General features: G+C 35.0%; 1 protein-coding gene across 1 annotated transcript; it reads right to left on the minus strand.

The window, feature by feature from the left end:
* Positions 1 to 418: 418 nt before the first annotated feature.
* Positions 419 to 4,577, minus strand: LOC127135656 (uncharacterized). The gene is made up of 2 exons (XM_051062313.1): positions 4,242 to 4,577; positions 419 to 2,065 (listed from the first exon to the last, which is right to left on the minus strand). Exon 2 carries the CDS (start codon positions 2,058 to 2,060, stop codon positions 558 to 560), a length of 1,503 nt encoding a protein of 500 aa, XP_050918270.1. The 5' UTR covers positions 2,061 to 2,065; positions 4,242 to 4,577; the 3' UTR covers positions 419 to 557.
* Between the last annotated feature and the right edge of the window lie 10,938 nt (positions 4,578 to 15,515).

Below are 15,515 nucleotides of genomic sequence, written 5' to 3' on the forward strand. Positions count from 1 at the left end.
CGATGACTGTAGTGACGGGTGCTGCTGTTGTCTGATTATGAATTTGAGGTTGATTCTGTGCCGAAGTCTGTCCTGAATTATGAACTTGAGCCCTAGCCTGGGCTTCCTCTGCTTGTAGACGGGCGGTTAACATTTGGTTGCGCATCTCTGCTGCCTGTGTTCCGCGCCTGGATCTGTGCATCTTGTGCTTCGGCAACCTGAGCTTGTGCTGTTTGAAGTTGAGCAGCTTGGGCTGCTTGGTTTGCTATCAATGTCTCGACCATAGCAAAGGCGGTCAACCTGAGCTTTCAATTCTCGGTTCTCGTTATCTGTTATCTCCATTCTTCTTTTGTAGTTGGCTCTTGTGTTGTAATTATGCGTCAGCTTGAAATGGATCTGCTGGCGGGAAGCAACTGTTAGAAGACTGGACCCAGACAGACACCCTGTATGCACGTGATGCATGGATATGCAAAATGAATGATTTTCCAAGGAACTCTAAGTGAAGGAAAAGATAGAATTGCAAACATTTTTGATAACAAAACAAAGTTATCAACCCAAAATACAACCAAGAAAACCATTTAAGGACATGTGTCATCAGGACGAGCATAAACAAGTAGGAGTTGTCCTTCAAGTCTCTCAATTCTTTCTTCATAGGCCTTCTGCATAAAAGCTTTCTCCTTCACCAAACTGTCTACAAGACCTTTCCATGCACCTGAGGACTGTGGAATCTGGGAGTAATCTGTTGTGCCTGAGGAAAATAAATCCTCTTGCACCCTTGGACGTTTACCTGCACGATCTTCTCCACTCTGCTCCTTTAACTGTCTCTGAAGTTCTTCATTTTCCATTTCGAGCACCTGGGCCTTATCCTTCCAAGCGTCTCTCTCTTTCTCGACCCTCTCCAAGGTGGCTTGGAGTTCTTCTTTGTCATCTAGCGGAAGGTAGGGGGTCTTCAACGGAGCGGGTTTGATAGGATCATGATGTGGGTATGGCATTTTCAACTGTATAGCTCTGGCTCTGATCCACTGGAGGTACGGCTCATAGGAGGTACAATCTTTCTTACCCAATTCAAGTCTCCCTTTGCGACAAACACGATGCCAAGCTCTTACTACTCTCTCTTTCATGGTAGGGTCCTCCTCGTTATCCCTCAAGAAAATACCTTCTAAAAGAATGTTAGGAGGCTTGTCCTTCATAGGGTAACCGAGTTGTCTCCTAGCAAGTACTGGATTATAAGAAATGATTCCCTTTGTGCCCATGAGGGGCACATTGGGGAACTCCCCGCAACTATCAATGATCTTCACATCGTCTAAAACTCTACTATACCATGCAATATCTGACTGGGTAAGAGACATAATCCTCTGTGACCACTGAAGTCCTGACTTGCGATCCCAAAAAGTAGCTGACTTAGGAAGATGAGAGACAAACCATTTGTAGAGTAACGGTATACAGCAGACTATGGTTCCTCCTCCTTTCAAAGTACGGTAATGGATGGAATGATAGGTGTCTCCGAGCAAAGTTGGAACAGGATTACCACTTAGGAAGATGCGTATAGCATATGAATCCACAAAACCTTCAATATTAGGAAATAGTAACAAACCGTAGATCAACAAGGCGAACAGATGCTCCACAATAATATCACAACCTTGACTGGCAAAATAAGAAACCTTCCCCATTAAGAACTTGGCAGTGAAACCTGGAAGTCCTCCTTTGGTGGTGAAGTTATTCTTGAATTCTGACTTCTTCATGTACAACACTTTTGCAAGAGAACTGTGCTCGGGTAACTTTTCTGAACCAGAGAAAGGTACTGTATCAGCAACTGGGATGTGAAGCAATTGGGCATACTCTTCCAATGTAGGCATGAGTTGATAGTCTGGGAATGTGAAACAGTGATAGACTGGATCATAGAACTGTACTAATGTCTGCAATAACCCTTCTTCCATCCTAAGTGTCAATAAAGATATAAGTGCCCCATATCTGTCTCTGAAACCAATAGGATCTGCGATCGAAGAAACCAGTTTCTTTAGTTCATCTATCTTTGGATTGATGAGATTGTACTTTTTCACACTTCTCCGTCCAAAATCCATGTTTCCTGCAATATTTGCAATCCTCACTTTAAGTTCCTTGGAAAAAGGTTGAAATGATGGGAATGAATGCATGTCATGCATGAATGCAACAAACACAAACATGGTCAAACAATACAAGGCTCAAAGTTCATCACCAGCATGGAGTTTAGGACAAAGCCCCAAGATAAGTTCTAAGGTTCACCTGCCAAACGGGTTCTAAAAGTTCCCAAGGTTATGGATCCTTCTTCGGATAATACCGGGTTAAGCAACTGCTCGCTTTCCAATATTATTCTCAAAAGAATCTCGCTTGAGTGTGATATCGCGTATCAACCAAACCAGACTTTTGGTCCGAAGTGGTCACCGCATCACATCCTAAGTAAGGCCAAGATGGGGTAAAGGTAAACTAAGGTCCTTGGCTTCACGGGCCCGTCGAAAGCAACAATGCCTCACAAATGACTTGTTTAGCACTATCACCCTCAAAGAGGCCTCCACCAAGCGGACAAAGGCTCAAGTCAACTCGGTAAGGATTGTCTCCTATCAAGTCAACCTGAATTATCATCCATCCTATCTCAAATGTGCCCCAAATCCGGGTATAGGATTTATCACAAGTATCCCCCAAAACCCAAAATAACAAACATTACAAACAATACAATTTAGCAAATATTCACAAAGCAAACATATAAACAAGCAAAGATAGGCTAAACCCTCAAATAAGTTTAATCATGTATTCCCCAACAGAGTCGCCATTCTGTCGCGGCGGGATTTTTCACGAGATTAAGTATTGATTGAACTTAACCCGTTTGAAAAATATTTTAAATGCAAGAGTCGCCACCGTCTTTTATTTTATCCTAAAAAGGAAGGGAAAAATAACGATAAATCCCTTTAGAGTTACGGGTTCGGGGGTTGGTTATGCAAAGGGAAGGTATTAGCACCCTCTACATCTGTGGTACTCCACAGGAACCTTTTTGCTTATGCTTATGTGAATGCTTTGCTTCTTTCGTTTTGATCGTTTGATTGGGGAGATGAGAAAAGAATTTGATTTTATTGTTTTTGGACTCGATAAAGTCGTAGACTTCATGCCTACGTATCTCCAAGGCGCAATGGAGAAATCAGAATCCACGTAGTTCTCCCAAAAGAAAAGGGGAAAGTCTGTTTTGTTGATTTTAGATTGGCGTGTCTTGCTATCTCTTGCTCGACCTAGGCGGGAGGCTTCGAGACTGACACGTCCTTTTGAAAATGTTTTTAAACTGAAAAGCCAAAGCTGGCAAAAGTTTTGAATGAGCCTAAACCCTGAAACTATAAATAAATGGGCTCATTATAAGGAAGCCCAAGAGTAAGCTTGTGAGTGTGTGAAAAGGGTTTCTTAAACGGCGACCGTTGGAATCGCATTGGGTTTCTTTTTTTTTTGGATTTTTCGATTTTTTAACATAAAACGTGAACAATACGATTAAACACACAATACAGAAACGGTTAGTAACAACATAAACAAATATAAAAAAACAATATAAACATTTACTTTAGACAAAATAAACATTTAAACAAATAATTAATTTAACTAACATTTAAATAAACATATATGCAAAATATAATAAAAGATAAACAATATTAGTAAACAAAGTATATATATATATATATATATTATATATTAATATATAATATATATATATATATTAATATTTATATATATATATATATATTATATATATAATATATAGATATATTATATATACTATATTATATATATATATATATATATATATATTTTTAGACAATAAATATAGTAGACAAAAATAATATATATGTACATTTAGACAATAATATATAATAGACAAAATAATATATATATATATATATATATATATATATATATATATATATATAATATATATATATATATATATAATTATAATATATATATATATATATATAGATATATATATATTTTAGACATAAATATATAGTAGACAAAATAATTATATGTACATTAGACAAATAATAATATAGACAAAAATAATATATATATATATATATATATATATATATATATATATATATATATATATACATATATATATATATATATATATATATATATCTATATATATATATATATATATATATATATTTAGATAAATAATATATTAAAACACATGTCGGCAAGCCGGAACTTTGCCGATTTCAGAGATAAGTGAAGAACATTACCTTGTGTGAAGAGGATGAACTTCTGATCGTCCAAATGATCGACCGAAAGCTGGAAACCGTCACCGACGCAGTGATGGCTGCCTTCGTGAGTACCTGACTTCAACGTCACTTTTGATCGGTGAAACGACGCCGGAATGAAATGAACCTTGGATATTTGTGACCTGGACTCAACGAACTTCAAAGATATGAAATCGGTTTTGTGTTTCGGTGAATAATCGGGACGATTTTGGGTTACCGAAAATGAAGAACAAGTGAAATACGGTAATGCTTTTGGAAAAATATTTCTTTTCAATTCTCTGTTTCTCTCACCACACGTTTTTTTCCTTACTGATCCACCTCCCCCTTTTTCTTTCTTTTCTCTTTCTTACTAACCACATCTATATATATATATATATTATATATATATATATATATATATATATATATATATATATATATATATATATATATATATATATATATTTAGATTACTTAAACAATAAGAAACCTAAAAAAATATCTAACATAAATTAATAATATATGTTTAGATTACTTAAACAATAAGAAACCTAAAAAATATCTAACATAAATTAATAATATATGTTTAGATTACTTAAACAATAAGAAACCTAAAAATATCTAACATAAATTAATATAATATTTAGATTACTTAAACAATAAGAAACCTAAAAATATCTAACATAAATTAATAATATATATTTAGATTACTTAAACAATAAGAAACCTAAAAAATATCTAACATAAATTAATAATAATATTTAGATTACTTAAACAATAAGAAACCTAAAAAATATCTAACATAAATTAATAATATAATTTATATATTATATAATAATAATAATAATAAACTAATATAATATTAATCCTAATTAAATAAACTAATTAACAACTAAACACAATTAATATTAAGCACAAATAATATTAAACGGCACACGATTAAAATACGATAAAATCGAGCGACACGAACGCGATAAAAACGATGACAATTTGCACAGCAAAACAGACAAATTGATAAAACCAATAAACCAGTAAACCGGTAAACCAGTAAAATCAACAACACGACTGAAACAGATTCGATTAAATCACATGGCACAACACGTAATTAAATAAACAACCCTAGGCAATAATAAAATCAACACGACATCACGAAAACGCTCACAAACACAATCACAAATAATCGGACAATACGAAAACTCTAATATATTCGAAATACAGTCAAAATACCGAAAAACAAACAATTAAATAGATAAAAACGCACAAAACCTAATCGAAGCGATGCCACGCACAACAGAGATAAGTGAGATAAATACGAGGCAACGATATCGGCCAGGTTTTGCTAAAGCAACGAAATACAACACGGTAAGCAACGAAAACACACAAAACCTAATCAAACCAGTTGTCACGCGAAGTTTAAGAAATTGAGATGAATACGAGACAACGAGATTAATCAAGATGTGGTCAACAAAGCCAAAGTCAAATTTTGGGGTGCGACAACAGGGCTTCTAGACTACATGGAGTTAGAGAATGATTACCTAGGTGGTATGCTAACCATAATCAAAGCAAATCTCAAGCAATGAGCTAAAAGCGACTAAAGTACCTATAAGAAAATCAAACAAGTCAATATGGTATTCAGACAAATCAAACAGACACTCAACAGTGTTACAACCAATATGCACACAAGGCAAATCCTAAGTGGAAACAACTCAAGCGAGTTCATCACCAAGGGACCTACAACAAAACAAAGGTTAGTGGACAAAGTAACTTGCATCTCAAGTCATGAGATCACATCAATCATTAGAGCTAATTGCTTGAACCTGAAATGCAAAGCTCAAAAGGTAAGTACAAACCACTAGTGCAAAGACTAGGGTCAAAGGCGAAGTAAAAACTCAAAACAGAAGTTGATATTCAACATGAAGCACATTTATTCAAGCATGAACATGTCCTAAAAAGGATCAAACTCAAATCCTAAGGCAAAGCCATCTAATGAACAAGATAAGGCAAAGGCAATTATAAAGCCCAGAGATCTCTCAAGCTATCACCATCAAAGAAAGTGAGTCAGTACAGGTAATCGGAATAAACCTCCAGGTGGTATCCCACAAATAAAGTGGAACACCAGGAAAGCCATCTCTGCAAGAGTCATATGAGCCCTCACAAAACAAAATTCAACAAACAGGTTAGAGAAACAAGATAGGGTAATCAAGAGTTGCCCCCAAATCAAAATTTAACCACATGAATCATGCCATTAAAATTCACAAAAAGCAACCAAGGGTAGGAGGCTTAAACCTCTTGTTAAACACATGCATCAAAAGGGTATCAAATTCACCCATAATACCTCATATATTCAGAGCATTCAAATTAAAAGCATAAAGTAATGGGAATAAGGCAAACCTGACTGGAGAGATCGAATAAAATTGAATTGCCCGGTTGGGTTTGCAAAGCAATCTGAGGGTTTATATGAGAGGGAATTGGTTCTTTACCGATGAGTTCCCTTCAGTCTCTGGAGGTTGCTCTGAACTCTGTTAGCTCTTCTCTCACTATCTTTTTCCTGCCAGGGTAATAGGAATAGAATTCCCTTTTGTTTCACTGAAACTCTGAATTTATAACCTGATTTTTGTGGACCTGTGGGCTCAAATGAGAGAGGCCCAAGTCCAAAATTTTTCTGTTATATTTTTTTTATTTATTTATTTATTTTCGTTTTTCGTTCTTTTTTTTAACACGTGGGCTTCGCCTAGCGAGCATGACAGTTCAAGAAATTCCTTTGAGCGTAGGTGATTCTGGTGGCTTTTCTTGGGACTCGCTAGGCGACCCATTCTGCTTGCCTAGCGAGCATGACAGCTCATGAACAAACTTTTTCTCCTTCAAGATTAACGTTTTGACTGACGAATAGACCCCATTTGAACCTGTTGGAAGTATCTCAAGCCATTCCCTTGTGTTGACTGATCATCTAAATAGAACCCACAAAGTGTCTTGGATGATACTCAAGCTTCAAATAAAAGATGTTAGTGACACATTTTTGTGCTTTTGGTTAGTAAACAAAATTAAGAGAAACAATGATGTATAATTCAAGCATGCTTGGTGATCTCAAACCAATCACAAGGAGTCCCACCCAAAGGCAAAGGGAACCAAGATGCCAAGGATCCTTGAGGCAATGCAAATGCAATGTTATGATGCCATGAGGGATCTTAGGGTCAAAATTGGGGTCTTACACCTACATGTTATATTGATCAAGTATTCTTCAAGAGTTTGAGGGTGATTTGCCTTGGAAACCCTAGTTTCACTAGGCATCTTGAGTAACTTCTCCAACAAGCTATCTCACCAATTGATCAAATTTCTCAAGGGACCCTTAAAAATTCATCATCTTATACGTATATGATCTACCATGAGCCAAGAAAGTCAAGAGAATTGGAAATTAGCAAGTTGGTTGATGGTGGTTGGCCAGATGAATTCATCTGATCAAAATTGGGTCTCCCTAGACCCTATCTCCTACAATTTTCCCCATATGAAAAGGATTCCAAGTAAAAATTACTCTAAATGACATTATAAAGAACTTTCATGTTGAGACCTAGAGCTAGTTTTGCTTGGAAAATCATTTTCTATGTTGAAACATTATAGGTCATTTTGTCTAAACCCTAATTTGAAAGTCAACTTCCCAAGTCCATAACTTGCTCAATTTTTATGTGATGAAATATTACCAAGATGCACAATCAAATTCAATGTGTTTTCTTCAACTTTCATGTTTGGAGTGGGAGCTAATTAAACTTTTTTGAGCATGTGATATGAGGCTACATTATATGTCACTTTTGACCTATACCATTGATCAAGTAATTTTTTAAACTTCAAAAATGCATAACTCTATCATTTAAAATCCAAATGATATGAAATTGGTGACTATTTTGAATGTCTTTTAGATAGATACAACTTCGATGAAGACACTTTTCTCATTTGAAGCTCCTATAAAAAGTTAAGCAAAGTGGAATATTGAGACATATGGCTTGACACTTAGAAAAATTTTGATATGTCAAAATTTTCCAAACTTCCACCTCAAAATTATCCAAGTTCCAAGCTCCAAATGAAAAAGTGTTAAACATCAAAATTGTTCCTCTTGATCTCACCTTTCCAAAGAGCTCAAATTATTTCATTTTGGACTTGAAATGTATAGGCTACGCATGGCTTAAACAGGATGATATCATTTGGCATGGATCAATCTTCAAACATCAATGTACCTGTGACTTGCAATCCATGCCTACTTCAACACATCTGATCTTCAATTTGGACCTTCAAACCATTATTTGATGGGCCTATGCGCGCATGCAGCATTGCATCATCATTTGCCAATATTGGAAAGTGAAAGTGAGTGTGCAAATATCACATGATTCAACTATAAATAGAGCTTCAATTGCTCAGAATTAAGAACACCATTGCGCCAACTTTGACCCCCCCATTGAAAACCCTTCACTCGCATAGGATAAACTTGATAAATTCATTTGAATTTGAGCTTGAATCTCCACTGTGTTGGAATTCAATTCTCCAGGAATCCATTGCTTCTAAACTTTCCCATTCTCTTCCTGCAAGCAATTGAAGTGAGTCCAAGCACAAGCCAAATCAAGATCCATCGTGTCCAAACCTCCATTGAAAGTAATTTACAGAAATTTTAAACTCTTCCATTCTTTTAAATTCTTGCTCAATTCCGTTGATTCTTTGGTTGTCTGAAGTCCTACCAATGTAGGCAAGAAGATTGAGTTGCTTTAAGGTCAAATCGAAGCAACTCAGTTAATGTACCTCAGATTTCAATTCCACATATCTCTCAATATATTTGGAATTGGAATGGATAGAGGTCAGATTCGAGCTCAGTGCCATTTTCTCTTTAAGATCATGTCCTTGTTTCTTTTTTTGGTGATGGTTTATGTTGACCAGTCCGGTGAGGTTCACCGAAGAAGATGATCGGAGCTCTGGCTCCGGCGATGACTTGGCCAACCTCTGAACCATAGGATCCATGTCTCATGTTCTAAACTTGATCGTCCCTTGTGATTACCTCATTTGCCACGCAGTTGACTATAGAACATGTGGAACGCGCGTTTTGGATCATCATATCTGCCATCTCAATTAATGAGGGAGATCTGATGGTCCACGTATTTTTGAGTTTCTGAAATTTTATTTTAATTGCATATTCTACAATAATTCATATTAAATTTAATATTGATCCAAAAAATATGGGACTTTCACCAAAAAATTTCAAATATTTTTCTCTTTCATATTCTGAATTAAAATTATTTTTTGGATTATTATTAATATTTTTCATGAATTAATTGATTTTGCATTTTTTTAATTGTTTAAAAATATTTTTAAGTATCCAAAAATTATGAAATTTTTTCTCCAAGGTCCTTTGACCTTGTTTGACCTATCATAAATCTCATGACTATTTCTTTGGTGTTTTTATGAGATTTTAGGAATTGGACAAAACATATTTGAATTAAATGCATTATTCTATTATTTTCAATTGAATAAATGCCATTTAAATTGTGTTGACCATTTGTATTTGTAGCGGGGTATTCGTTACCATTAGAGATATTGACTAAATCCAAGGTAAATCATATAAGTCGAGTCACCACCGCACTTCTATTTATCCAAAGGAATGGTTAGAAAGCGAACAAAAACCTAATAGTTTTAACAAAAACTAGTAAAAGAAAACAGAGATCTGGGCAAGGGGGTTGGTTATGTAATGGGAAGGTGTTAGGCACCCAAAACATCCTAGGTACTCCTAGGGAGCCCTTTCCATACTTGTTGCAAAGGTTGTTGTTTTTGTGAAAATTTGTTTGTGCAAACATGATTGAAGAGATGAGAGGAGAATATACAAGTTATTTACATTTGTGTTTGGATGGATAAACCCATTGCCTACGTACCATCTTATAAAAAGATAGGATCAAAACCTCGTAGTTCGGGGTAAAAATCTCAAAAAACAAGTTGGTGAATTAATTGGTCCAAAAGCCTTAAGGTCTTTTGTTATCAAAGGGAGAAAACTCAACCGAACCACAAATCCACCATGTGACGATTGCTTCAACATGCTAGTGAGGGGTTAACCCTATAATAAGCATGGAAGAGTCATTGTCCATCACTAAGGATATAGGTGAGTATTACATCTACCACAAGGATAACTCATACCTAATAGCTAAAGGTTATGAAAGATTTTGATTAAGAAAGTGGCCACTGGAACCACAAAAGACATTTGAATGGGTTATATTTACCAATTAGAAGTCTATACAAAAGATGGTCAAAATTGACTTAAAGATTCAATTCAAAATAAGTGTTATGAAAAGAAAGTTTGAAAATCAAAAGCATAAGGCTTAGGTTTCTAATGTTTGAAAACAATGGTTAAATGTTTGCACAAAAAGTTTTGGCTTGGGTTAGAGTGGAGGGAAGAAGAAGAATGGCTAAGTCCTAAGCAAAACAAAAAAAGGTGAGGGATAAGAAAAGAAACCACACTAGGAGTTCCTCTCTTGAGATCATATTGATGATCCAAGTAGCTCCCATCCTCTGGAACAAAGCAACCACAAAGCAAATATTTCAAGCAATCAAACACAAGGTCATGCTTCTAAGAATCCTCTAATGGCTTTTGCATCTCTCTCTTTAGATGAACATGGCAATGGTCCTCCAACTACGTTCAAATGGAAACTCCTAGCACAAAAGCACACACATCAAAAATTTCATGGAGTAAAACAAGAAAGGATAAGAGTGAGTTTAGAGATTTGGTCCTTCTAATCCATCTTCATCATTAAGATCCTTTTACTCCAATTTTGCATAAGGAAGGTCCTAGAAAATAAGTCCAATTCTCCATTTCTTTGCATAGGGAAAGTCCTAGAAAATAAGTCCATTTCTTTGCATTTTGGTCCACAACAATCAAAACAAAGACACAAGCATAATAGTATATACACAATTATGTGCTCAAGTGAGCAAAAGGCAAATGGCATTAACATAAACATGTGCTCAAATGAGCAAAGAGAAAATCAAATGGATAATATGTGCAAGAATAGTAAATTGCATAAAGTAAAAGTTAGTTGTTAGTGGTTAATGGTTAGTATGCCATAAGGAAAAATTTAGCGCTATGTTAAGCAATCGTAATTGGACTTATGTAGAAGTCACAACTATCTGAGGCCGGTCAATAATAATGTAGGCAACAAACACAAGTTAGGAGTCTTGATTAGTGAACCAAGTCCCAACAACTTGCCATGCCAAAAAGAAAATGAGAATTGATCTTGTATTGGTTTAAGCCTTTTGCATGATTTAGAAGATAATCTATCCTTAATGCAAAGCCATTCACTTGATCAATTGATCAAGATGAATTAGATTTGAATCAAAGAAGATTAAATCTCCCTAATCAATGCTAACTTATCAACCTTCAACTCATTGATCAAAAAAGAAAAAGAAGAGGAAGAAGAAGGAGATGGATAAGAGAAATGGAAATGATAAAATTAAAGTGTATTAAATGAAGTACCATATACCAATCCTCATATGTTGACCAATAACATTGAAAGTCAAGGTCAAACAGTCAAAAACAGAAGTGAGATGAAGATTGGATGTCAAGAAAAGAATAAAATATTTTTGGCATTTTTTAATATTTAAAATTAAATTTGAATTAAAATAATTGAAAGGTCAAACTTCAAAATCACTTCAAATCAACCTTGAAACGTCCAAGTGATTTATCCTAAGTTCAACAAGGTCAAACAAAGTTTGACAAAAAATTTCAGCATTTTTTAAAGTCAGAAACTATTTTTAATCAATTAAAAATGAATAAAAATAACCTAATTGAACTAAAATCTCAAATAAATCTCAAATCAATTCAAAAATTGATGAGAATATTTTTCATAGATCCGTCATCATTCAAATAGGTTAGGAAAATATTTTTGCATTTATTGAATATCAAAAACTATTTAAAATGAATTAAAAATAACCAGAAAAGAGAAAATTCACAAAAAATATCAAATGGCAAAATAAAAAATATTAAAAATCAGAAATAGAAACTAGAATTTATTTGGGAAATAATGCGATTGGTCCCATAATTTTTGGATAAAAAATGAAAGAGATATTGATTTTTGAAATAAAATGGAATTAATGAAAATAAAAGGAAAATAAAAACAGAAAATAGAAATTGGAAAAAGCGTGGACCGTCTGATCTAAGCTCATTAGTTGAGCTGGCAAATCATGAGGCCATGAAGCACGCGCCTACCACGGATCCAAGTCAATGCGTGCACATGTAAAAGAAATAAAAGTCATAACAATGGACGCCTGGGATCGAATCTGGAAACACCATCACACGGTCTAGATTTAAACTGGAGGTGATGAAGCCACCGGAGCCACCGTCTTCTCCGGTGAGCTTGCAGTTTCCGGCCAAATTGCGGAAACTCAAACCTTAACCAAATCGTGCGATCTATACATCAATAGAAAGATGGGATGATGTACATCATCCCTGTACCATCCATTTTCATTCTTGATCTCTAGGATTTAAGAAATCAGAAGTTGAAAAATCTGGTGTTCATCATGAACTCAATGAATTTCAAAAATTAAAAGCATAAACAGGATGCCTCCATTGAGAGGACTTCAGCCAACACAAAATCTAAGCCAATAGGTCAAAGGATTAGGAGAATCGAAGAAAATACCAGTTGGAATGTAAGCTTGAGTTCTGGTGATTTCAACACGATGCTTTGCTTGCTTTATCAAAACAGAAGTTCAATGAAGTGTATAATGAAGGTCTAGAAGCATTAGATCTAAGAATACAACCAGATGAAGCTGAATTCTAGATCTGAAAATTTTTGAGAAAAATGCATTTGCTTCTTTAGTGATGGTTAAGGAGAGAATCCTACAACATTTCAGGTTGAATTGGGCGTGTGAAATGGAGTCTCTATTTATAGAGAAATTGGCAAGGAAAGTGTGGAATGATCCGTGTGCATGGCATGTGAAGCTTCATTGCAGGGGCTTGCATGATCATGCACAAGGCCCAAAAACAATGCCAAATGAACTCTGAGCAATAGCCAAAGGAAATTGGACGTGTAGCTTGTAAGGCAAATGCTCATGTAACAAGATTTCAAGTGAATTCTCCAATTATACCTAAACAATCATCTCTTTGAAAGTACCATTTAGAAAATCCAAGCATAGGCATATGGGTAATGGTTGGAAAGGCCTTTGTATGAGGAACAAATGTTATGTTGGACAAAAACTCATTTGGAATGTGGAAATTTATGAAATTTGAGTTTAAAGTGTGATATGCAAAACATGTCAAGGCAAGGTTTCTAAAATTGGTCAACTTTCAAGCCCTTCTTTTTTGATGATGCCAGCTTCAAATGAAAAAACCTCCAACGTCAAAGTTGTAGGTCTTTTCAATACAATCATAATGGACTTAAATTTTGCATCATTTGATTTTTGATGAAGACGTTATGGGCACTTGAAGTTGGACTTTTTTTACTTTTAATGCATTTGGTCAAAAAGGACCTATAATGTCTCGGAATATCACATGTATTTCCTTTGAGATTTTGAACTTTTGTTCAACATAACATTTGAAGTAGACGATTTCCAATGCATTTGATCCCACCTCCAACTCATAAAAACTGAATGAGTTATGTCCTTGGGAAGTTGACCCAAAATTAGGGTTTCAGTCAAAATGACCTATAATGTATTAGGATGGCAGATGGTTTTCCAAGCTTCAAATCAAATTTTGATGAACCTGAAAGTTGTTCATATTGTCCTTAAGAACATTTTTTTGGGAACCATCTCCATTTGACCAACACATAAAAAGTTAGCTCTTAGTGCATTTCAAAATAGTCAGATGAATTGACTGATCAACTTCTCAAGTTCATGCCTCATATCTTGATGAATTGGTGATTGAGGACACTCAAATAAGTTCAAATATGCATGAAATGATGAATTAAATAACTTCCCTTGATTGTATTTGATCATGGGCTGAGGTTGCTTCAAGAGCAAGGCTTTGTGATGCACAGATGAGTTAGGGTTTCTCTGAAGAACAAGACCTCAATCCCTTTGACTTGCTTTGATCAAAATGATGGGTTGAGATACTAGGGAGGCATATTGGATGGATGAGAGCTTTGGGAACCATTACCATGCTTGTTTTCATCTCCTCTTGACCAAGTCTTTGTACCAATGACCTCCTTGAAGCTTTTGACCTTGTGATTGCTCAAGCTACACACAAAAGATGTTAGTGACATATTTTTCTGCTTTTGGTTAGTGAACAAAATAAGAAAAGCAATGATATACAATTCAAGCATGCTTGGTGATCTTCAAACCACTCACAAGGACTCCCACCCAAAAGGCAAAGGGAACCAAGATGCTTAAAGATCCTTGAGGCTATGCAATGCAATGTTATGATGCCATGAGGGATCTTAGGGACAAAATTGGGGTCTTATAGTATTGACTTATATGAGTTTTCTTGTTTGTTGTTGGGCCTTGGTCAAGGTTGACTTGACTTTGTTAAGTTAATATCATTGGATTTAGGAGATTTATGGAATGTAAATTCCATCTCCTAAAATGAATGAATGATATTAATTTGGTAAAAGTCCTCCTTTGACGAATTTGTGATTTCATTCATCCCCCTCCCTCTTCATCTAATTCCCCTTCTTCATCCATTCATTTCCATTTGGCCTATGACATCTCAAAGTCCTAATGCTAGTTGATTGAAAAATTGACATGAGTATGGATGAGATTAGGCCATACCTTTTGCATATTTTTTTGTGTGTCGTATATTTCATGAGCATAGTTCATAATACTATGTCTCCAACATGCATTAACCCCAAAAGTCCATTGCTCGGCCTCAAATAGTTGTGACTTCTACATAAGTCCAATTACGATTGCTTAACATAGCGCTAAATTTGTGACACCAAAAGGCATAAGCATTCTAGTTAGTGAGATTGTAAGTCTCCCATCTTTCATGGTATTGTATGGAAAATTAGCCTTCTTTCCTTCCTTTGGAAGATATTTTGGTTCAAGGATCCATGCTTGTGATAAGTGGGTTGAGTGTTCTCCAAAGAATGTCTTGAATTGAAAAGCAAAGCGAAACTAACCTCTGACCTACTAACTATTAACTTTTAATTTCAAGCTTTTACTTTAATGCAATTTACTTTTAGCACTTTATTTCATTTGCCATTGTACATATCATTCTAATTGTTTATGTTAATGCAAATTTCTCTTTGTCCATTTGGACCATATTGTGTGATATATTTTTGGTTGTGTTACTTTGTTTGTTTGTGGGGTCTTTGACCATTAATGTACATA

Source organism: Lathyrus oleraceus, chromosome 4 (genome assembly GCF_024323335.1).
Source record: "Lathyrus oleraceus cultivar Zhongwan6 chromosome 4, CAAS_Psat_ZW6_1.0, whole genome shotgun sequence".
NCBI classification, from domain to species: Eukaryota; Viridiplantae; Streptophyta; class Magnoliopsida; order Fabales; family Fabaceae; genus Lathyrus; species Lathyrus oleraceus.